Genomic DNA, 24,027 nt, shown 5'->3' with positions numbered 1-24,027 from the left:
GCGAAACGCTGGAATGCCTTACCACCTTCTCTAAGGTCCGATGCATCCTTCTGGACATTCCGCAAACTTCTGAAAACACGACGATTCATGGTAGAGTAACATACTTAGACTAACTAAAAATCCTGTTGACCTGCATTCTTAGGCCTTGAAGTTTCCGAATGATCTAACAAAAAAAGTAACTAGCGTACAAGGCCTGACGGCATTTATCCTAGTGCAAGTGCATGAAGTGTTTCAGGCGCAACCAAACAAGGGAGGGAAGACAAAGGGTGGGGACAAGACAGAACGTACTTATCCTAGTAGATTTGTGTCATGCAAGTGTACAGACGGACGTGTGAGGGATGTGGGGGTAAGTGCGCCCAGTCCAGAAGGGCCCTGGGTTAATTGCAGAGGGATTACACCTCTTATGGAGTGTACGCTGAAAGTTCAGTAGTCTGAACATAGTGCAGAGGCTTGATGGCAAGTGCAAAGATGGGTGGGGTAGCCTGGGACCTATGAGTCTCTGAAGGTGAACCAGGCAACCAGTCAGTAAAAAATTAACAGAGTTAGGAAAGGGAAGGAGGAGTGAGGAAGGAGAGAAAAAGAGAAGGTGGTTAGCAGGGGAGAGGGAGAGAGAAGGAGGAAGCGAAGAGGAAGGTCTTGAGGAGTTTCTGGAACTTAAAGAGTTCTGGCTCAAGGCGGAGAGAGGCAGTGGAGGCTGTACCAGAGGGAGGCATCTGCAGATGATAAAGATCTACCCCCAAATCTCTGCTTTGAAAAACATCTCACGCGCAAAGTGTTGGAGGAAAATGAGCGGAGGGCTCTGTAAGGAGAGTATTTAGAAAGAGAGCGTTGTAGATAGTGCAGGCCAGGCCCCAGAAAGCCTTGTGGACTATGCAGAGGGTCTTGAGCTTGATCCTAGCAGCCAAGGGGACCCAGAGAACGGATTTCAGTGCTGGAGAGATGCGGCACCTTGGCTTGAGGCCAAGGATAATTCTCATGGTTCTGTTCTGGATGAGTTGTAGTGGACAGAGAGTAGAAGTAGGAAGATTGAGAAAGAGGCTGTTGCAGTAGTCTAACCTAGAGAGAACCAGGGCTCTGGACATGGTGAGCCTTTCGTGGAAAGTGAGAAAAGGTAGAATACCTCTGAGGAGGTGCAGCTGGTAGTGGGACATTTTGGAGATGTCCAGGATGTGAAAAGAGAAGGAGAGAGTGGAGTATAAAATAACCCGCATATTTATTTTTTTCATCACTGGTAGGTGGAGGCGCAGCGTCAAGGGAGGCCAGCCAGTGAGAGATTGGGAAGGCGAGAGCAGGGGTCCAAATGGGGATGATCTCTGTCTTACTGGCCTTGAGGCAGAGATCATTAGCAGCACACCAAGACTGAATTGTGGAACGACAGTTGGGAATGAGAGAAGTGGAGGAAGAGGCTGAGGGTAGTCTGAAAGAGAGCTGTGTGTCATCCGCATTACACTGAAAGTTAGAGGTGAAGGTACAGATCTTGTGGGCCAGAGGTGCCATGTAGACATTGAAGAACCATGGCGATAGGTTAGATCCCTGGGGGACACCACAAGTAGAGACAGTGATAGAGGAGAGAAAGGGACTAGGTTCAACCTGGGAAGGACGGTCAGAGAGAAAGGAGGCAAGCCACACCTGGGCCCGATCTGTGATGCCCAGGGTATCACGGAGATGGGAGATCAGGATGTTGTGGTTTACCATGTCAAAGGCAGAAGACAGATCGAGAAGAATGACGACAGAAGGAGAGTTAGAGTCAAGGTTAATGTGGAGAGAGGGATTTCTATTATAAAGAAAGATGCTGAGAAGTGGAGGGATGTTTCTTTGGGTATATGGGGGAATAATTAGTGTGTTAAAGATGGCATTATTAACGAAAGTGTTGTACATTATTCAGTCATGCCCTTACCTTTCTCGAAACAGTTGCTGAATAAGATAGATAACGTTTTCAAAGATTTTTTATGCCAGGATAAAGCAACTGAACAAATTCCTCAATATGTCTTAGATCTGGATGTCAAATTTGGGGGGGTTTGTTATCCAGATCTGGATAAATATTATAGGGGCTTTGCCCTTAAGAAGGCTGTATTTTTCGCTGAATGATGTGAATACACCAATTTGGGTGACTTTGGAGGCTTGGGCAATATCTCCATTCTGGCTTGCAAGTGTTTATTCGATGTGTAAGATGCTGAGATCTATTATTTGCCCCCTATACGGATGACTAGTGATTTGCTGCTTGCGTGTTTGACTGAGAATGAGCAAATTATCTGGTTACATAAGGAGGATCCTTTGTGGAATAAATCGGCTCTTCAGTTGAATAACAAAACGTATTGGATGAGCAGGGTGTCAAAGGGTATAGTGTATATAGGTGACATTTTTTAAGCAGATCAGATTGTTTGTTTTGAGAGATTGCAGGTGTTGTATGGCTGCCGAGTAGGGGCAGATAGAGGTTTGAAGAATTGAAGTCCTTATTGTGTCAAAGGATGGATATGTCTAATATCTTGTTGGCTGATGGGCCAGGACTCTTTAAGATCTATGATTGCACACACAGCATTGTGTTCAGTTTTCATAGATTCGTGCCGGTTCGGTCAGTGGTTGGTGATGGTTGGGAATTTTGAGGTCAAAATGGTCTGCTGAGTTGAACTGTGAGTTGTCGCACTGTGAATGGGGAAAGATGTCTAAAGAGGTGACCTTGGGAAAGTTTGATATTAAATTTAGATTAAAACGGCCGAAAAACGGAAAATGGTATGTACGTTGTATTGGACTCTGGAGAGAAAGCAATTGTTAGGTCTCCAGGATGATCATTGTTGCTGGGTTTGTGGGGATGGAGGAGGGACCCCACTGCACATGTCATGGGGGTGTTCAAGGGTTGCGTTGTTTTGGAGAGAAGTCCTTGACCAAATTGAACTGTTTGGTAATGCTGGGGTTTTGAGGTGCCCCAGATATGCATTATTATGGCTGAGTGGGTGTTGTAAGGGAGTGAGCTTTCATTTGACAATGTGGGCTGTCAGAGCATCAGTCGTTGCACAGAAAAAAAATCGAATGGTATGGAAAACAAGGAAAAAGCCAAAATAGAAACCTGGCTGAGTGAGTTGGTTGTACTGTCCACATAAGAGTTAGGGATGATGATATGAGAAGGTGATGTATAGAAAAAGTGAGTTCTCTGAGGACTATGCTAATATCTGGACACCATTCAACAAATTACATGGGTGACTCTGGCAGCTGATTCTGTTATGGCTCTTGGCTATGTGATTGTGCACAAATGGTTTTGATTGTTGTGTGTTTTTTTGGGTGGTTCTATTTGTTTTTATTTGGGGTGGGGTTGTTTCTGTTATGTATTGATTTTGTTGAATTGTAGTTCTCATTATGCCTTTTACTATGATTTCTGTCATGTTGCAGAGAATAGCATTACGTTTATTCTATTCGCTACTGTTTCTTGAAAACGTTGATAACGTTTTTTTTAAAAAAAAGCACTACTGGGTTGGCTTCAGGCGTGGTGCAGATAATGTACAGTCATTTTAGGAAATCAAGCGTGTTGTCTGTGCCATTGCTGTCCTCCTGCCATGCCCAGCCCTCCAGAGAGACATTGTTCACTAGTCCCCTTGATCGCCGGCCTATCTGAATCCCCGGGGGGTTTGATTGCCTGCATGGGAGAGTTCTGGCTACCTAGTGTGAGAAGGCTGATGGATGGGTTGCATTGGTTGTGTCAGCGAGGTGGGGGGCAGGGGGGATATGCACTGTACTGTACCATAACATGGAGCACTAGAAAGCCATTGTCACTTTGTAGCTGAGTTTCGATTTGTAACTGGGTACGTTGTGATGTATGGGCATGGGATGGAGCTCATTTATGTTTTTCCACGGATCACTGTCACAGGAGTAGTTGTGAAACAGCAAGAGGGTTTCCTCCGGTGGTCAGGAGAAAGTGCTTGATTCCCATCTGCTCCCTTGCCTTTTTGAAATGGGCCTATTTTTGTTTGTTGCTTTGATGTCAAAAGGCAACTACAATACAATAGCAATATGGACATATTAATATCTATAGTAAAAACACATCAAAAGGCAGAGGCAAATGAAAACGGGAAACCCTAAAGCACTGCATACTCAATAAATACTGCAGGTTTATAATGTGCAAATTAATGAACAAGTTAGAATATATATATATAATACTTTATTGTGGTATAATCCAAGAAATGGATTTTACACAACACATTTTAAATACATTCATTCATTGTTACATCACTTATCCATATATAAAATGTATACTAATATAGGTTATATAAAGAAATAAGTATAATAAAAATATATGCAAAAATGTAGCAAATATATATCAAATACAAAAGTTAAAATATAAAAGCACAGGACAGGGTAATGTCACAACAGTATACTATAATACCATTAGAATCACATTTATAATCATAATTACAATACGAAAGGTGCGTTCTAATTCTACTGATGTTATTGTTATTATTATTTATTGTTAGTTGATGTCCTTGTTACTGCTATTCCTGTGTTGGTGATAGTAAGGGCATAATTTGTGTCCATACTCTAAAAAGGGACAACTGCAAACTAAGAGATTCAGTATTTAAACACATATACCAAAAGTCATCCTCAATAATTGCCTCATAATTATGGACCCATTTATCATATGCATTCATATATATAGGGCCCAATTTAGGGCACAGGGTTAGCACATGTCTAGTGGTTTCCGATTTTCCTGCCCCTTGACAGATACGGCATATCCTGGCCTCCCCAGGTATTTTCAGTCGTGGTCCTATGATAGTCAATACAGGCAACTGGTTGATTCGTAATCTTAACAAGAAATTTCTCACCTCAGGGGCCGGGCATAGTAACAGATATGGCTGCACTTTTAAATATCTATGTGAGACATATCTAACCGCCTCATATCCCTTCAATTTGGACAAGTGGTCTAGGTTTGCACACCAGTCCCATTTGTTCAACTTTTCCTCAAATGCCTTTTTTTGATGGATGTATGGTAATTTGCTCAAGTTTGTATAGGACCAATCAATTTCCCTAAATAATGTTTCATTCAGGTCTTTGTAATTAGTGCCACGTAGGTGCCTTTCCGTGTCGTAGTTTTTTCCTGCCAGGCCCAGCAGTTTACAATGGGGCTCTGCACGCGATTTTAGGTAGAACGCACCTCGGGCCCGAAGTGCTCTACCTCTCAGGGAGATGAGGCCCAGTTCTAGGCGGAGATATTGTATCGAGCAAGAAGGACCCAGTCCCAGCACCATACGCCAGAAGTGGCCTTCCAAAGTGTTAAGCCAGGTTAGGTCTTGCATGGCCAATGCCTCCAAACCATAGAGAACTGTCGGCACAAAACATTGAAGGTAGAGTTTCAATATACCAGCCATACTGAAGCCAGCCGTACCCTTAGCGAATTTACCCACCTGAAGTGAAAGTAGTTTTGCTCTCCGTGTCTTGTGTCTTATTATGGCGTCATAGTTTGTGGGTGCTTTAAAGTCCAAACCCAAGTAGGGATATTGTTCTACAACCTCAATTTTACCCACCTTGGTATCTATACCCGTGCGATGAGGTCCCTTTCGTGCTATTGTCATTATTTTTGTCTTTTCCACATTAATTACAAGTCCTATCTGGGTGGCATACTCCCCTAACTCATTCATCATATTCTGTATACCGGACATCGTACGATCTAGAAGAATCAAATCGTCCGCATATAGCATTCCTATTACGGGAGTGTTACCTAGTTTCGGGGGGCAGTTTGATTTTGTAGCCATATGATCGAGCAGGTCAGCTATATATATATTATATAGCATGGGTGCGGTTATACAACCTTGCTTGACTCCCATGTTGATATTGATATTATCCGTAGTATCTCCTTGATCGTTAAGGCGCACCCTGGTAGATGTATTGCTATATAAGGCAATTAATATATCTAGAATCCACATCGGACATTCCAACGCCTTTAATTTAGACCATAATATGTTCCGTATCACCAAATCGAAGGCGCTACTAAAGTCTACAAAAGCGATGTATAGCGTAGAGTCTTTGCTGCTCGTGGTGTTGTTGATTATTTGGTCCAGTATCCTGATGTTATGCATAGTGCTAGCTCCCGGCCTAAAGCCCGTTTGTGCATAATTTAAAATGCAGTTTTCAGTAACCCACCTTTCTATTTCTTTAAGAACCAAAGTATTAAAGATTTTACTGGTGACGTCTAGCATAGAGAGTTGCCGGTAGTTAGTAGGTTTAGTCCGCTCCCCCTTTTTATATATCGGTATTAATATAGATTTTTTCCAGGAAGTCGGTATCTGACAATTTCTACAAATTCTTGAGTACAAGGTGAGTAAAAGTTGTGCCCAATTATGTGGGTCTTTCTTCAAGACTGCGTTAGCAAGGCCATTTGGGCCGGGGGCATTTGATGTTTTTAAATTCAGAATACATTGTTTTATAATCTTATAGCTAAGGGGGAGGGGCCATATTTTTACACAACCCAAGCTATTAGTGATGTTCATGGTCTCTTTATAAAATTTGTTAGAAATGTATTCAACCCACGTATCCCTTGCAATGGGATTAAGAACTCTCATTTTCTGTTCACCCCCCGCCTGGGCCAGTATCTGCCAAACACTACGGCTATTCCGGCTACATAAAGCTACTACAAAATTCTGCCATTGTTTTCTTTTTTGAGTTTGCCGGTACATTCTGAGCCATCTGTGGTATTTTCTTTTTATTGCAGCCATTTCAGCCTTGTACTCCTCTTCATTACTATGGATAGTCTTGTGCATTCTGATGCTTCTAATGGCTCGGCGCATAATACGTTTTTGGTCTCTTATGTTAATATCAAAGTTTGTTTTTCCCCTTCTATTCCAGCTCAATCCTGGACCCTGAGTACCCCTAAACAGTGAGTGAGTCAGATGTGTGATCCAACATTCAATGTCTTCCGGGCTCTTTCCCCTCAATAGCTGTTTAATGTTAATGCCGTTTGGGAAGGTGATACATGTCATCTTTTCGATATTTCGTTGGGACCATCTGATCTTATTTCCCGCCTCGTTAGGTCTAATTTCACTCCATATGCCATCCCCTGCCAAATCTCCACCACCCTCCATACTTAAAGTTAACATGCCGTGATCGCTAAAGTTATTCAGGGTAACCTTTAACTGTAGTGCGTGATTCAGCAGGCCCTCAGAGATGGCTATATAATCCAGAACAGAATGCTTTTTTCCTACCAACCAAGTATCTTTACCCGGTATATCCCCCCTTGTCCGTCCATTTAGTATGGTAAGATTCCATTCCTTAAGAATTTCTAGCCATAGTTTGCCTTTATTATTACTCTGCGGTGTAGGTATCTCGCAGATATTCTGTACAAAGGGGTAGTTCCCACACCCTTCTGTATCCCGGCATCTTGCATTTATATCACCTCCCAGAAGGATAGCGGCTCCTTCTTCCCCCAAACTCCAGGTGGTTAACAGTGAGTCCAACTTATCTCCCAATGCTTCAGTGATCGCGTCCCCAGGTGGATCATAGATGTTTATTATGAGGACCTTCTTTCTTCCCGCCCAGCCACCTGGTGGGCTTATTTGAATTGCTAGGATATTACCTCCAGGGCCATCCTGATGGATCAATTTAGGGTTGTATGCTGTTTTAGCACTAGTTAATAATCCCCCTTTCGGTCTTCCCCGTTCTCCCCTGATGGCCATATTTTGATAAGTTACGTATCCATCAAATTCCAGATCAAAGGTTAACCACGTTTCTTGGAGTAGGAATAAGTCATTGGCCAAAAGTAGTTCCCGGGCAGGGCCCTCACTCGTCCAGTGACTAAATCCCCTTGTATTCCAGCTTGATATTATTGAAATTCAACCACTTTTTTTCTGCGCAAGCCTTTCATGGAGCCATTCCCAACCTTGCTCATCACTAAGCCTTTGGGTGGCTTTTGTTGTATTTAATGTTAAAGGGCTAGTAGAACATGCACACTTGCATTTTTGGCAGTTTTCATCAATCATCTCTTCAATAATAGGTACGTCCAACTCGTATCCTAGATATTTAATAGATGACTGATTAGCCCTTATTATAGCAGCAGTTTCCGGGAGGTAGCAGTGGATGATTGTATGTTTCCCTTCTTTACTGTGTGAGGGTTCAACAAAATCTACGTCATCAGAATTTAAGATTCTTAGTGACGGTATTTTGGCAAATAAGGCAAAGAGTCTAGATCGATTCAGCTGTATGCCAGTTTTGCCATTCTCAACCGGGGATATAATCACGTTTTTAATGTCCACCTTAGGTGGCTCAACACTCCCACATTCCTCCATGATTTCTCCTTCTTGTAGTGGGCCCGGTGTGGGTTCCAGCTCGGGTACTGGTTCTGGCCTCCTGAGGGATAAGTCCGGGTCAGATGAAGTAGAGGAGACCGACTGAGCTGCCAAGTTCTGATTTGCGTGCACCGGTTGTTCTTCCATGAGCCAGCTCGTCAAAGTGCCCACTGTTTGGGCAGATCTTCTTTTCTTACGTGCCGCACGTTTGCGCTGCTTCTTGGAGATATTTTTTTTGGAGATATTTTTGCCCGGGGGGGGGGGCAAGGAGTGGAGTTCCGGGGAGGGGGGGGTTAGTTGTTTTCTCTGCCCTTTTATTCGCTGTTCTTTTTTGTTTCCTGCTTAATAGACCCACTATTTCGGGTTCCTCTTCCTGTTCTCCCGCTGATCTCTTCTCATCTCGGTCATTTGGCATCTTTTCCGCCATCTGGGCTGCGTTTACTCTGTCCAAATCTTCATGCGAATCTTCAAATGTCGGTGTGCCTCTCCGGTCTGTACAGGGGGAACTAGGTATTTTGTTAGTTGTTTTTAGGAGTTTATGTAGGGCTAAGATCACCCTCCCCTGAGCTTTCAGGTCCTCATGCATCGTTCCACAGAGTTTTAATAGGATTTTAATGGCAAAATTCAGTGTCGCGTTTCCAGTTTGAGAAGTTTCATGTACACTGAAATCTGGATGCATGGGGTCTTCTGTTGGATTTGCTGAATCAAAAACCATATTGGGACTCGCTGATAGCCTTGGTGCCTTTGGTACAGGAGTAATTGTGGCGGCAGGTATGGAAACATAGGGGGTAATTTCAGTTTGTGATGCAGAGGATATCAAAATGGGAGATCCATTTCCCCTTAGTACATGACTAGCCACCAAATTCTCATGTACGAGCACCCGTTCTGTATTTTCAGCCGGTTTTTCCACAAATGAGTTACCAATTTGTGGGAGCTCCAACTGTTCTACTCCTAGTTGGGTCCCTTCTTGAGTTCCCACTCGCTCTTGTAGTGCATAGCACAATTGCAAAAGGGAGTCATTATCCAAGTCCAGAGGGAGATAGCTTCCTTCTCCCTCCAATTGTGAGACATTGTTTTTATTCCGTGCAACATCAGCCTCTCCTTCTCTCGTTTTACTTGGGAAGTAAGCATCTAGCGGTCCCTTTGGTGGGGCCTCAGGCTTATCTCCAAGTTCCTTTGGTCCCCCACGTTCCTGAGACTTTTTATTACATGTGTCCACGGTCTCTTTGTTTGAACGTAAGCCATAAGGTTTCTTCGCCCTGGCCGCCGCAGATTTATTACGATTTGCCGCCTTTCCCGGCATTTTGGGCGATTTATACCAGAGCTTATGATTCCCTTAGTTATGTGCTAATAATCTAGTTTTGCACTCGGCTCACAATAGAGTCAATTGTCTGAGGTTCCGGGGTAGATTAAGGGCAGACCGAGGGCTATGGTAGAGTATCTATCACACTCCCAGGGTCTGTGCAATAGTGTATAGCGGAATCGAGGGCTATGGCAATAATAACTCTCTCACTCCCAAGCTTCCCTTCCTTTAATCAGGCAAGTACGCTAGTTATTTAATATTTGCCATAGATAGTCCAGCAGAAGCAAGCATTTTTAATGGCCAGGTTCCATGTGTTTCAAGGAAGATTTTCACAGTACCTTTAGTCGTTTTCCTGATTTCTGCTCCTTCCTCGCTCCCCGAGGAACACGAGAAACACACTGCGCACACCGCGCGCTCCGCGTACAAATGCCTATTTGAAAGGCCAGTCCGCCCACTCCAGTGAGGGAACCAAAGGCACTGTAGAAAGACTGCCGTTGAAAATGATCCTTGCAGGAAACACGAGAAACACACTGCGCACACCGCGCGCTCCGCGTACAAATGCCTATTTGAAAGGCCAGTCCGCCCACTCCAGTGAGGGAACCAAAGGCACTGTAGAAAGACTGCCGTTGAAAATGATCCTTGCAGGAAACACGAGAAACACACTGCGCACACCGCGCGCTCCGCGTACAAATGCCTATTTGAAAGGCCAGTCCGCCCACTCCAGTGAGGGAACCAAAGGCACTGTAGAAAGACTGCCGTTGAAAATGATCCTTGCAGGAAACACGAGAAACAAGTTAGAATATAAAAGCGGTTGGCAGGCCAAATCCTTGAATCCAATGCATTGAAGGGTCACCTGATTGATGAGGTTTTTGACCAGTTATGAGGCTCATGCCAAGTGCAAACCATAGTCTGGAATCGAAACCTGGAAAATCAGGAGGGTGTGCAACCCTGCTGCCACCACTGCTAGAGTGACAGAGATCTGAATACCTATATGCTTAAAAGAAAGCCAACATCACCCTCTCACCCACTCGCAGCGTGCCAGTGGCCAAGGCCTGTGCATTAAGAAGCGCATGCTGCCACCTGCATTGAATGGCAAATTACTTAGTGGTGAAATGAACAACGTCTCGAAGATTCAATGTTACGAAGCATGCCCCCTGCATATGAGGGGGGAATACATGGCTGCAAGCTGTTAGGAACCACCTTGATAACAGCATTATCTCGAGGACAGACAGTGGGTTTGTTTTAACTATCAGTGCACAGACCAGTAGTGCAGTTTTTTGTTTAAATGTCAGGACTGTGTATTGGGTGTATCGTGAACGCGCAGGAGTGATGACTTACAAAAAGGGGACCTGGCAACCAGCCAGCAGCTAATTGCAGTCTAAAAGCACGTTGATGAAATGAATTAACATGCTAATTGCCAAGCTGCAGAGTTTAGGAAAGATTTCGTTATTGTAGGGAACTTTCCTTCCATGTGGCAACCCCTAAACTTTTTGCTATTGTTTTCAACCTGTTTTCTTGACTTTGCCAGAGAAGTGCAGCCTTCTGCTGTACTCCTCTGGGCTTTCGCTCCTTTCTTACGGGGAAACTGACATGCCCTTAAGACAGTCAGTACCGGGGAACGCTGTTTCCCGTAGTTTCTTTTATCGTGTCGCCATTTTAGAGCAACACGACACAAGAGGGCACTGTAACCTAAGTTACAGCTCTCTTGGGTCTCTAGCCTTCTACAGACCCTAGACACTCTTGTAGGATGGTTTTTGGATCGGTGCAAGTCATTCAGGGACTGGGCTGGTGGCAGCGATCATTTGGTTTATTTTGAGCTCCTTTTGCCGTTCTGAGCACGTTTTTGCCGCGAACACAAAAGGGTGGCCCGGCTACACAAAATGGCCGGACCACGAGGCTCCTTTGTCTAGTCCACTGTCCGTCTTGCTCCCTTTACCTTCCCCCGGGTCAGGCGACCCGGGGCCTTCCTTATTTGGGCATGTAGTTTCCCGCGAAACACGGTTGCGTTCGCGGGCTTCTACATGTCGTTTGAGTGCCCCCAGGATGTGGGCTGGGCTGTCTGGTCCCAATACACATCCTGGGTGCCAGAGAGTCTAGGGTGGTGCGAATGCCTGGGACCACCGTGGTCCGTGATTGGTCCACGTATGGTATGTGTGTTGATGAGCGGATCTCCCATTGGCTCCCCTCCGTTTTGGCGCGAAGGGAACCGTGGATAAGAGGGAGCTGGAAACACCACTACCATGTCGATCTCCTGAGTTCTTACGAACCCAGGGATACAGGAGCCAAGTATCCTGCGAACACGAGGCTGGACCGAGGAATCGCTGGTGACCCCCTGAAGAACTTCTGCTCCTCATTGCTGTCGTCCGGTGAAGCCCTTTCCACCTAAGATCGAACAAGAAGGCCTGTACTGGCGCTTCGACCTATTGGAATAGCAGGACCAGCTATTCCCGGCACCTTCATCAACTCCTGCTGTAAGCCTTCGGAAGTGTCTCTGGGCCATCCAGTTGACTGACCAGCTTACTAAGGAGGCCTGCTCTGTAATCGCTGACAGGTTGGGTGGTATTCTGAGTCCGGGGCATGCTCACACGCTTCGTTTGCTTAGCAGTCCTAAGCTAGAGGTGAGCAGTGCTCGTTTGGCTTGAATACACCCGGCCGTTCCGTTGCCCTGCTGTGGCGACAAAACTGTGCTTGTTTCTTCGATCGGGACGTCTTTTTACTCTGCACGACGACGAGACGTTCCCTGCTCTTCAGAACCTGCCAGAAGCTGCATCTATCGAGGAGAAGCTCGGGCCTGCTTGCTTCGGGGACCGGTGAGTAGATTAGCTAGGATCTGGTCGCCCTCCTGCAGTGCCCCTTGCTTTTCCCCGCTGTGAATACAGCACCCCTTGTCCGTACTCGCGCCCTGCTTCTGCCTCACAGTGGAGGCTGCGCTAGAGTCGCGGACCGTGTTCTCCTTCATTAGAGCTCCCTACAGAGCTGTTCAACGTCCTCCGAAGAGCTTCACCTTCTGCCCATTGGCACCGGCGTGTGCAGGTACTTTTGAGCGCTAGGCTCCACTCTTCGTAGGGATTGGACTACCATCCAGTTAGGGGCCTCAGAAGGCGGACATATCACTCGCATTGGTTCGCACTGCCTGTTTTCCTTCCCCTGCAGGTGGATAACATATTTCGTGCTGCTAATGCTGTGAAACTGTGTATTCTGTATATATATTGGGTGGATAGTGTATGTGTTGGTTTAATATCGTTGTATATTGCTGCTTTTACTGTGGTTATTAGTTTCAAGGCCTTATAATAAATGTGTATCTATTTTTGATATAAACAACTGTTTGGAGTAGTTTGTAAGCGCTCTTGCTTTGTGTGCTCATTGCGGGCTTTCAGTCACCCTCACCCCTCTTGAGACCTAGTCTTGACCGCCGCGATCGCTACCTTGATTGGTCTGGCTTGTCCAGAGGTTACCCTGTTCCAAGTAATTAGGTTGGCCTTCTGAACCTCTGCGCCACCAGGACAGAGTTCAGAAATCCGTCTTAACAAATTGGTGTACAGCGGTGGGATACGACTGAAGGTATCCAGTGTTGCGCACGAGCTAAGGCGTTTTCAGGTTATTCCAACCAGGACACGCAGTAAAGTATTGAATATAACGTTAAAAAGGCCATAGTCCTATCGACAGTATGGAAACGAATACTTTATTAACCTTAAATGCTTCGAAATCTGAAACATTGAAGAAGATGTGTGCGGAGAGAGGGGTTTCCTCTCAAGGCACTAAATTGGAAATGATCCAGAGAATCGTGGCGTGGCAAGAAGCGCAGCTTGACGCTATAACTTCCGAGGACAGTGCAGAAGGTGGTGGGGCTGCTCTCACTGGCAGAACCGACGGTTCTGCCGCTGCACTGATCCATCACGACCACGAGGACAGGGAGGATGTAATGTCTAACGTTTCCTCTGCCAGTGTTGATGGGGAGGCTATGCTTGAATTCAAGAAGCAAGAGCTGCGGTTTAGGCAGCAGGAGCTTGAATTCAGCATAGCCAAACTGAAAATCGACCAGGCAGAAAAACAAAAAGACAGGGATCACCAGTTGGAACTGGCCAAGCTTCAGTTCGCAAATGGGTCCAAGGGTCCTGGACATGGTTCTGGGGCTTCCTCTCATCCACGGTTTCCAAAAGATCTGCTCAGTGTGTATGAGGAACGAAATGACATTATGGACTGGTTAAATGCGTTTGAGTATGCATGCGAGGTTCAAGAGGTTGATAATGCGGATAAGATTGCATGGTTACTCAGCAGACTGCCCCATTCTGGTTGCAGTGCCATTATGGAAATGTCGAAGGCTGAGCGCGCTGATTTTGCAATGTTGAAGCAGACTCTCATTTTAAAGTTTGGGAAGACTCCGACCCAATATTTGAAAAGGTTTAGAGAGTATAAGAAAAAGGAAGGTGGTACTTGGGTGTCGTATGTAGCTGAGTCCCTGAAAAACTTGACTGGCTGGGTTGAAGGTTATAAGGTTTCTACCTTCGAAGGCATGATCAATCTGGTCATGCTGGAACACATTTTTGCTTCTTCTTCCCCGGAGCTTAAGCAGCATTTGGCCGATTCGAAGGAGATAGATCCTAAGAAGCTGGCCATTGCAGCAGATTTATGGGTGTCACATCGAGTGTCCCATAAGGACAAAACTCATCCTGGTAAGCAGGAGGAAGGGAAAAAGTCCAAAGATGTGGAGGGTGGGGAATCTGCTAAATCTTCTTCCCATAAGGGCCACAAAAAGAAAAATAAGGGTAAGCCATCCGAGAACTCACAGGGTAGTGGAGGTTCGCCTCCGAAACAGAACTCTGGTTATAATAAGCCTCCCTACGTAAACAGACCCAATGGGGCTTGTTTTTCTTGTGGAGCAACTGACCATGTGAAGGGGGATCCCCGTTGTAAGGTTAGACCTTTGGGGGTCCACTCCGCTAATCTGGCCTTCTCCTCCTACGAGGAAGAAGAGATTACAGGAGCATCCTTCTCCTCAGACTCATTTCCCAGCGGAATAGAGGCTGAGGTAGTTTTAGTGTCCCTGGGTTCCTGGGAGCCTAAAGTCGCAGAGGCGTATGCTAGGATTCCGGATAATACCAAGCACTACTTTAAAGACAGTGTGCTGATCAATGGAGTGGATACTCCAGCTCTTAGGGATAGTGGGTGCAGTCGAACTGTAGTGGATTCTACCTTGGTAGACTCAGAGGAAGTTGCCAGAGCTACTCTGATGCCCACTAAGTTGGCTGACGGCCCCCTCCGTATGTTTCCCGTGATCCCTGTTAATCTAACTTTAAATGGTACAGCAGTTAGGATTCCAGTGAGCATTCAGAGAAACGTCCCGGGAAAGGTCTTGTTGGGCAATGATCTCAGAGCTCTAGGGCTCGTAGGAGACACTGCCGAAAGACCCTACACACGGTCTCAAGCACGGGCAGCATTGGCCAAGTCCAATACGCCGCCCCAGCCGAAGGGGAAACCCAAGGCGAAAGGAGTCAACAAGTCCCGACGGGGGAAAGAGAATATTCCCCCGAACTCGCCTACCACTGCGGTGGAGGGAGTTGGTCAATCGCCCGAGCCTGACGAGGAGGTGGCGATGCCTGAAGTGTTCGACCCCAACGACCATCCTGAACTAAAAGACTTGTTAGTTGAAGGAGGTCCTGATAGGGACGACTTCAGTAAGGGCCAACGTGAGTGCCCATCTCTGGAAGGCCTAAGGAGACAGGCCTGCTCCCAGCTTGAGGGTGAACCTCCTGGGAAGCATCGGATTTATTGGGAAGGTGGACTCCTGTACAGTGAGCCCACAGAGTCTACAGAAGGAGACCATAGGAGGTTGGTGGTTCCCCTTTCTGTTAGACCCTTCCTCCTGCAGTTGGCGCATGAAGTTCCCCTTGCTGGTCACCTTGGAATGAAGAGGACCAAGCAAAGGTTATCTATGCACTTCTACTGGCCCAAGATGGGGGTGCAAGTAGAAAGTCACTGCAGGAGTTGTGCCTCCTGCCAGTTGTCTGGTAAGGTTGGCGCGACAATCCAAGCTCCGTTGGTACCGCTCCCAGTTGTGGGGGTACCATTTGAAAGGGTAGGGATCGACATCGTTGGTCCCCTTGACCCGCAAACATCCTCAGGCAATAGGTTTATCCTGGTGCTGGTCGACCATGCAACCAGGTATCCTGAGGCCATCCCATTAAAGACTGTAACTGCCAAGTCAGTTGCAAAAGCGTTACTCGGCATATTTACTAGGGTTGGCTTCCCTAAAGAAGTTGTGTCAGATCGTGGCAGCAACTTTATGTCGAAGTATATGCAGGCTATGTGGAAAGAATGTGGGGTCACCTACAAGTTCTCTTCTGCATACCACCCCCAGACCAATGGTCTGGTGGAGCGTTTCAACAGAACGCTAAAGAGCATGATTGGGGCTCTGGAGGAGCCCCAGAGGAGGAAATGGGACCTTCTTTTACCATGCTTGTTGTTTGCCTACAGAGAGGTACCACAGGAGGGTGTTGGCTTCAGCCCCTTCGAACTTCTGTTCGGTCATCCCGTACGGGGACCCTTAGCCATCGTCAAAGAGGGATGGGAGATGCCCACTCCCCCTGTTACTACCAATGTAGTTGACTATGTGCTAGGGCTCAGAAAACGGATGGTACTCCTGATGGGCTTGGCTAGTGAAAAGTTGAAGGCCGGACAAGCGCTGGTGAAACATTGGTACGACCAGAAAGCTTCCTTAATTCACTTTACCCCTGGTCAGCAAGTCCTGATCATGAACCCTATAAGGCCTCGCGCTTTACAGGACAAATGGTCAGGCCCTTACACAGTGGTGGAGCCCCTGGGTGAGGTGAACTATTTAGTGGACCTTGGAAGGCCTGGACAGGCTCCAAAAGTGTTCCACGTAAATAGGCTGAAGGCTTTCGTCCCAAGAGTCGAAATCGCAGCACTGCTACTGGCGTCAGACGTTGAGGAAGAGGGGTCAGAACCTCTTCCCGACCTGTTCCAAAGCGGTCCTTCAGATAGCTCCGTTGAGGGTGTCCGAGTGGCCCCTCACCTGACTTCTGATCAGCAGGCTGAGGTGAAAAGTTTGCTTAGGCAGTTTTCCCCCCTGTTTTCACAGTCGCCTGGTTTGACACCTTGGTGCAAACATAACATTGACACAGGAGACAGTGTACCTACCAAAAGTAGGGGATACAGGATGTCGGATAAAGTACGGTCTTATATTAAGACCGAGGTCAACAAGATGTTAGACCTTGGGGTGATTGAACCCTCTAGTAGTCCTTGGTCCAGTCCTGTGGTTCTGGTTCCAAAAGCAGGCACTTCTGAATTGAGGTTCTGCGTGGATTACAGGGCTCTGAATGCTGTCACCAAGACAGACGCTCACCCCTTGCCTCGAACTGACGAGCTGGTGGATACCTTGGGTGCCTCCAAGTACCTCAGCACGTTTGACCTGACTGCGGGCTATTGGCAAATAGCTTTAGCAGAACATGCCAAGGAGAAGACAGCATTTTCAACTCCCGACGGGCTTTACCAATTCCGGGTAATGCCGTTCGGATTGAAGAATGCACCTGCCACTTTCCAGAGGCTTGTGAATCATGTGTTGAATGGGTTGGACGAATTCTGTCTTGCATATCTGGACGATATAGCAGTTTTCAGTGCCACCTGGGAAGACCATGTGAAACACCTCGGGATTGTGCTCCAGGCTCTTCAGAAAGCCCACTTGACCATAAAGGCGAGTAAATGCCAGATTGGACAAGGCTCAGTGGTTTACCTTGGGCATGAAGTAGGTGGAGGAAGGATACAGCCTCTCCCCAGTAAAGTACAAGCAGTACAAGACTGGCCTACCCCCACTACACAAACCCAAGTGAGAGCCTTCTTAGGACTCACGGGTTATTACCGCAATTTTATGGCAGACTATGGCACCATAGCTGCTCCTCTGACTGCCCTCACAACTCCGAAGAAACCCAAGAAGGTAACTTGGACTGACGAGTGTGAGAAGGCCTTCAATGGCTTGAAAGACTCCTTGTGCCAGGCCCCTGTGCTCAGGGCCCCTGATTATCAAAGACCTTTTATCGTGCAGACGGATGCCTCTGACACTGGGATAGGAGCTGTACTATCACAAGTAGATGAGAAGGGTAAGGAACACCCTATCGGTTTTATTAGTCGCCAGCTTAAGGACAGAGAGCTCAGATGGTCCACGGTAGAGAAAGAATGTTTCTCTGTTGTGTGGGCCCTAAGGAAGCTGCGGCCCTACCTCTATGGGACCCACTTCACTGTGCAGACTGACCATAAGCCGTTAAAGTGGCTAATGAACATGAAGGGGGAGAATCCAAAGTTGCTTAGGTGGTCCATAAGTCTACAAGGCTTCGACTTCACTATTGAGCATAGGCCAGGTGTCCAACATAGCAATGCTGATGGGTTGTCCAGAATGTTTTACCGACCTGAACAAGAGACTCATCCAGGGGTGGATTAGTTCCCCCTGTCCATAGTCTGGGAGGGGCGAGTGTTAGGAAAGATTTCGTTATTGTAGGGAACTTTCCTTCCATGTGGCAACCCCTAAACTTTTTGCTATTGTTTTCAACCTGTTTTCTTGACTTTGCCAGAGAAGTGCAGCCTTCTGCTGTACTCCTCTGGGCTTTCGCTCCTTTCTTACGGGGAAACTGACATGCCCTTAAGACAGTCAGTACCGGGGAACGCTGTTTCCCGTAGTTTCTTTTATCGTGTCGCCATTTTAGAGCAACACGACACAAGAGGGCACTGTAACCTAAGTTACAGCTCTCTTGGGTCTCTAGCCTTCTACAGACCCTAGACACTCTTGTAGGATGGTTTTTGGATCGGTGCAAGTCATTCAGGGACTGGGCTGGTGGCAGCGATCATTTGGTTTATTTTGAGCTCCTTTTGCCGTTCTGAGCACGTTTTTGCCGCGAACACAAAAGGGTGGCCCGGCTACACAAAATGGCCGGACCACGAGGCTCCTTTGTCTAGTCCACTGTCCGTCTTGCTCCCTTTACCTTCCCCCGGGTCAGGCGACCCGGGGCCTTCCTTATTTGGGCATGTAGTTTCCCGCGAAACACGGTTGCGTTCGCGGGCTTCTACATGTCGTTTGAGTGCCCCCAGGATGTGGGCTGGGCTGTCTGGTCCCAATACACATCCTGGGTGCCAGAGAGTCTAGGGTGGTGCGAATGCCTGGGACCACCGTGGTCCGTGATTGGTCCACGTATGGTATGTGTGTTGATGAGCGGATCTCCCATTGGCTCCCCTCCGTTTTGGCGCGAAGGGAACCGTGGATAAGAGGGAGCTGGAAACACCACTACCATGTCGATCTCCTGAGTTCTTACGAACCCAGGGATACAGGAGCCAAGTATCCTGCGAACACGAGGCTGGACCGAGGAATCGCTGGTGACCCCCTGAAGAACTTCTGCTCCTCATTGCTGTCGTCCGGTGAAGCCCTTTCCACCTAAGATCGAACAAGAAGGCCTGTACTGGCGCTTCGACCTATTGGAATAGCAGGACCAGCTATTCCCGGCACCTTCATCAACTCCTGCTGTAAGCCTTCGGAAGTGTCTCTGGGCCATCCAGTTGACTGACCAGCTTACTAAGGAGGCCTGCTCTGTAATCGCCGACAGGTTGGGTGGTATTCTGAGTCCGGGGCATGCTCACACGCTTCGTTTGCTTAGCAGTCCTAAGCTAGAGGTGAGCAGTGCTCGTTTGGCTTGAATACACCCGGCCGTTCCGTTGCCCTGCTGTGGCGACAAAACTGTGCTTGTTTCTTCGATCGGGACGTCTTTTTACTCTGCACGACGACGAGACGTTCCCTGCTCTTCAGAACCTGCCAGAAGCTGCATCTATCGAGGAGAAGCTCGGGCCTGCTTGCTTCGGGGACCGGTGAGTAGATTAGCTAGGATCTGGTCGCCCTCCTGCAGTGCCCCTTGCTTTTCCCCGCTGTGAATACAGCACCCCTTGTCCGTACTCGCGCCCTGCTTCTGCCTCACAGTGGAGGCTGCGCTAGAGTCGCGGACCGTGTTCTCCTTCATTAGAGCTCCCTACAGAGCTGTTCAACGTCCTCCGAAGAGCTTCACCTTCTGCCCATTGGCACCGGCGTGTGCAGGTACTTTTGAGCGCTAGGCTCCACTCTTCGTAGGGATTGGACTACCATCCAGTTAGGGGCCTCAGAAGGCGGACATATCACTCGCATTGGTTCGCACTGCCTGTTTTCCTTCCCCTGCAGGTGGATAACATATTTCGTGCTGCTAATGCTGTGAAACTGTGTATTCTGTATATATATTGGGTGGATAGTGTATGTGTTGGTTTAATATCGTTGTATATTGCTGCTTTTACTGTGGTTATTAGTTTCAAGGCCTTATAATAAATGTGTATCTATTTTTGATATAAACAACTGTTTGGAGTAGTTTGTAAGCGCTCTTGCTTTGTGTGCTCATTGCGGGCTTTCAGTCACCCTCACCCCTCTTGAGACCTAGTCTTGACCGCCGCGATCGCTACCTTGATTGGTCTGGCTTGTCCAGAGGTTACCCTGTTCCAAGTAATTAGGTTGGCCTTCTGAACCTCTGCGCCACCAGGACAGAGTTCAGAAATCCGTCTTAACAAATGGCAAATTACTTAGTGGTGAAATGAACAACGTCTCGAAGATTCAATGTTACGAAGCATGCCCCCTGCATATGAGGGGGGAATACATGGCTGCAAGCTGTTAGGAACCACCTTGATAACAGCATTATCTCGAGGACAGACAGTGGGTTTGTTTTAACTATCAGTGCACAGACCAGTAGTGCAGTTTTTTGTTTAAATGTCAGGACTGTGTATTGGGTGTATCGTGAACGCGCAGGAGTGATGACTTACAAAAAGGGGACCTGGCAACCAGCCAGCAGCTAATTGCAGTCTAAAAGCACGTTGATGAAATGAATTAACATGCTAATTGCCAAGCTGCAGAGGGTGCTGAGGCATACATAGCCTGTTTACTCTGGAAGAGCCCGTTCCAATAATGCAAAGCATAACGGGGGACCGGAGCTGGGTGCGACTGACTTTTTCGCCCTGCTAATACAGAACTTGTTTATTACAAATAGCAATCATCCTGCAGGCCTTTGATGTGGAGCCGTGATCCCTCTTCAGAATGAATCACGAGGAGCAACCTTTGTTTCCCCCTTCTTTTCAACGCCAAGCCAATGCAACATACCACAGCCCTCGGATAGATTCTGCACCAGGGCGCGCGCCTGCCTCCCGCGCAGCCCGTGGCAAATGACGCTGCGGAGGAGCTACAGTTTAGGAGCATAAAGTCACGTGGTCTGCGCGTTTAGGCTCAGAGAGAATCCGACTCCAGTGAAAAAGCTTGTCAGGATCTGGGTAATCCGTGCGCGGCAGTAGAGAAGAAACAAAAAACGCTCAAGAGAAACTTCTGCAAAAATATTAAAAAATAAAACGATGTATATTGTTTTCGCAAACAGGAGAAGAGCCGGCTGCTTTCTGGAGGTTCGGGTCTGCTCTCAGTTGGTCTGAATCCAGAAAGTCTACCGATACCTCAGAGGCTGCGCACCGAAGCGGAGGACCCGGGGACGGCGTGTAACCTCTGCCGCGGGGGCTTTACTTAAATACCACGGAGCTGCAAGGTGTTGACGCTGGACGTCGGTTTGATTGAATTCAGAATCTTTGGACTTCGACTAAAAGACCTGGAAATGCAACTATTGCGCTTCTCTCCCGGCGTTTATCAGTGAGGAGTGTTCATTTAAAAAAAAAAAAAAAAAACACAGCATTGCCGTGGCTCTCCCTCGCTGTCTGAGGTGCGTTTGGAGCGCGAGGCGATTGCGGCGGGCACAGACGGGCACCTTGCTCGCCGCGACGTGAAGCGTGTCCGGCCAACTCCTGGCGTCTTCTCTGGACACATGAACACTGACGACTTGAAAAAAGCCGCGGCAGTGGCCATCGCGAGCCTACCTGTTACCGTGAGCGCTGGGGCGAGCGGGATTATGTGTTTCTCGCCACTTCTTCGCTGCTGAATCTTCCGCGGGAGCCGCGAGTGCTACCTGCAAGGAGCAGAGAATGGACGAAGCTGGCCGCGCCATTGGCAGCACGCCCCCATTTTTACTGCATACAATGGGGTGCTGTGATGCCTTCCACTTGGGACCTGTCCCGATGCAACCCCAGGGATAGACCCACTTCCCATCGCCACAGGGACCTTCAGACAGGAACATGTATGGTGACCTGCTGTTAAATTCAACGAGTGCCACGGAAGCTCACCTCATGGTCCTGGCCAGCAGCACCCCCTACCTGGGCAGCACGCAGAGGACGGCCAGCAGCTCTGTCTTCTACATGTCCACGGCCAGGGTGCTGAAGGAAGGCGAGATCAACAAGCCGGACCTGGTCACCTATGTCGTCCTGTTCGTTTTCCTCTTTTTGACTGTGGTCATCATTGTGCTTTTTATTAACTGCCAACTGAGAAATTCGTCCTTCGCGTCGCTGCCCTACTACGACAGGTCGCTGCGCGAAACCAGAAGCCCCTGGAAGACGCAGTCTGTCTGAGGGGAGCAGGGAGACCCCGGAGGGGAGCGGATCCGGGCGGCAGCGTTGTGTGAGGTACTGCGAGGAGATACGGGCTGCTGCTGTACCGGCGCGCCAGAGCCTGACCTGGGCTGGGAGATGGAATGGAAGCATACCTTGCTACTCTATGTGGGGTGCAGCCAGCCTTCAGATTGCATCGCCCCTTTTCCCCCTGCAGGGGAGAGCCAGAGGACTGCAGGGAGTAAGAGCCTGGCGCTGAACACGCTGTGTACACTTCACTTCCATCATGAAGTATAGAGGGAAGCCAGGCTCGCGCATATTGTCATTATTTTGCTAACAGCCGCAGGCTCTGGCAAGCAACCCACAAGCAATGCAATTCAGCTGACTAAAGAACATGTCTATTTAATGTACATCCCAGTTTTAGGATTTCATTATTTTCCACATGCCCGCTTATGCGGAATGGGAAAATGTAAATACTTCATGCACTTAGTCATTTTATAATGTGACAAAGGTTTACATAGTGTTAACGTTTAAAAACATGAAAACACGGAACCAATTGAGCGGAGACGACCCATTGACTCAGCCCATTGAATTTTACCTCCAGTTTAGTGCCTTCGTCCTGGCAGATCAGGAGACAGCTCGGGCAGGGGCGTTGCTAGGGGGGGGGCTAGGGGGGCTATAGCCCCTGATCTTTTGGTTGTAGCCCCGGATAGAATCTCAGGACCTACAGCCAAAATACTAGCTAGCCCCCAGTCCCAACAGTTCCGACATCAGCTTAGCCCTGGGTCCTTTGCAGACCTAGCAACTCCCCTGAGCTCGGGTCTTTCGAAATATGCCAGGGTAAACGAAGGCACTGAAGACAGAGCTCGTGGGCCCTTTATAAAGATATCTGAAAGAAAGGTTTCACCAAAAATATACATTTTGAAATAATTCACCATTCCACGCCAAATACTAAATACGTGTCCATTTAAAAATTCTAAAGTGTTGCAGGGAGCGGGTTATTTTCACATTAGGTGGTGATGCATTCCAAAAAGCAAACACAACCACGCGGAGAAAGGTGTCTGCGATGGTGAACGGAGATGTTTACAAAAAAACAAAATATTTAAAGCTTAAACAGTGCTTCCATTCGATGCAGGAACATAAGCCTTAGCACTACGTGCAGGAACAGACCACAGAACTCTCGGACTGGGAGTGACTGGCATTCACATAAACATGCAGAAGGGTGGGCACTGTAGGAGGCAAAGGCTCGAGTTCTGCCTTTCCTCTACAAACTGCACGCATCCAAAATGCCCTGTCAAAGGCCTAACGCTCGGCCCGAGTGAGCTTCTCATCTGTGTCTAGCGATATGGCAACAGCAGACCACGCTGTTACTACTGTATTCCCCATAAGCGACTTTAAGTTTCGACGTGGATTCCTGGGAATAGAGTGGGGACGTGAACTATGGCTCATTTGCCAATGGATTGGGCTGGATCCAAAATTAAAACAACATACATAATATCTTAAATGGCTTCCTGGCACCTGAAATTCTCATTTTTTGATGTTCTTGTATTTCACTGTCTTAAGTTTTATTCCAATTTATTAAAATGTTAAACCTGAGGACTGACCGCTGCCTTCTTTTTTTTAAACAATGGTTTCAATGTGCACCTGCAAGAGGTTATGCGTAGTAAGTGTGTAAGTGCACAACATGTTTTGACCTGAGGCCCAATGACAAAGACGGCAGGGATGGATCTCAGTATTTCTAAGATGGCAGTCGTTCCTTTGAGGGCTACTCACATAGAGAGAGGGCTTTCGCATACCACTGGAATGCAATACAAACCCACATCTAAAACCTTCAACCCTGATGCATGTATGACATGGGACCGAAAGTTATTTGCAATCAAAAGTGTATTCTGTATTCTTGAACAGCCACACTGCTAGTTCCATGTCCAATCATGTATGTCAGTATCGTTTGAAACCAATAGATGGCACGGTGCA

The 24,027-nt window shown here is 47.5% G+C and overlaps 1 protein-coding gene across 1 annotated transcript; it reads left to right on the top strand.

Moving 5' to 3' along the window:
• Positions 1-20,595: 20,595 nt before the first annotated feature.
• On the top strand, positions 20,596-23,649 carry SMIM32 (small integral membrane protein 32). Its single transcript, XM_069652606.1, has one exon. It carries the CDS (start codon positions 21,745-21,747, stop codon positions 22,072-22,074), a length of 330 nt encoding a protein of 109 aa, XP_069508707.1. The 5' UTR covers positions 20,596-21,744; the 3' UTR covers positions 22,075-23,649.
• Positions 23,650-24,027: the final 378 nt, after the last annotated feature.

Source organism: Ambystoma mexicanum, chromosome 3p (assembly GCF_040938575.1).
Source record: "Ambystoma mexicanum isolate Mex_15411 chromosome 3p, UKY_AmexF1_1, whole genome shotgun sequence".
NCBI classification, from domain to species: Eukaryota; Metazoa; Chordata; class Amphibia; order Caudata; family Ambystomatidae; genus Ambystoma; species Ambystoma mexicanum.
The sequence above is the reverse complement of the archived record's forward strand: the minus strand, read 5'-3'. Positions and strand labels throughout refer to the sequence as shown.

Bases quoted from the DNA above. Each gene is read 5' to 3' on its own strand.
- SMIM32 (XM_069652606.1), top strand. From the start codon at position 21,745: ATGTATGGTGACCTGCTGTTAAATTCAACGAGTGCCACGGAAGCTCAC.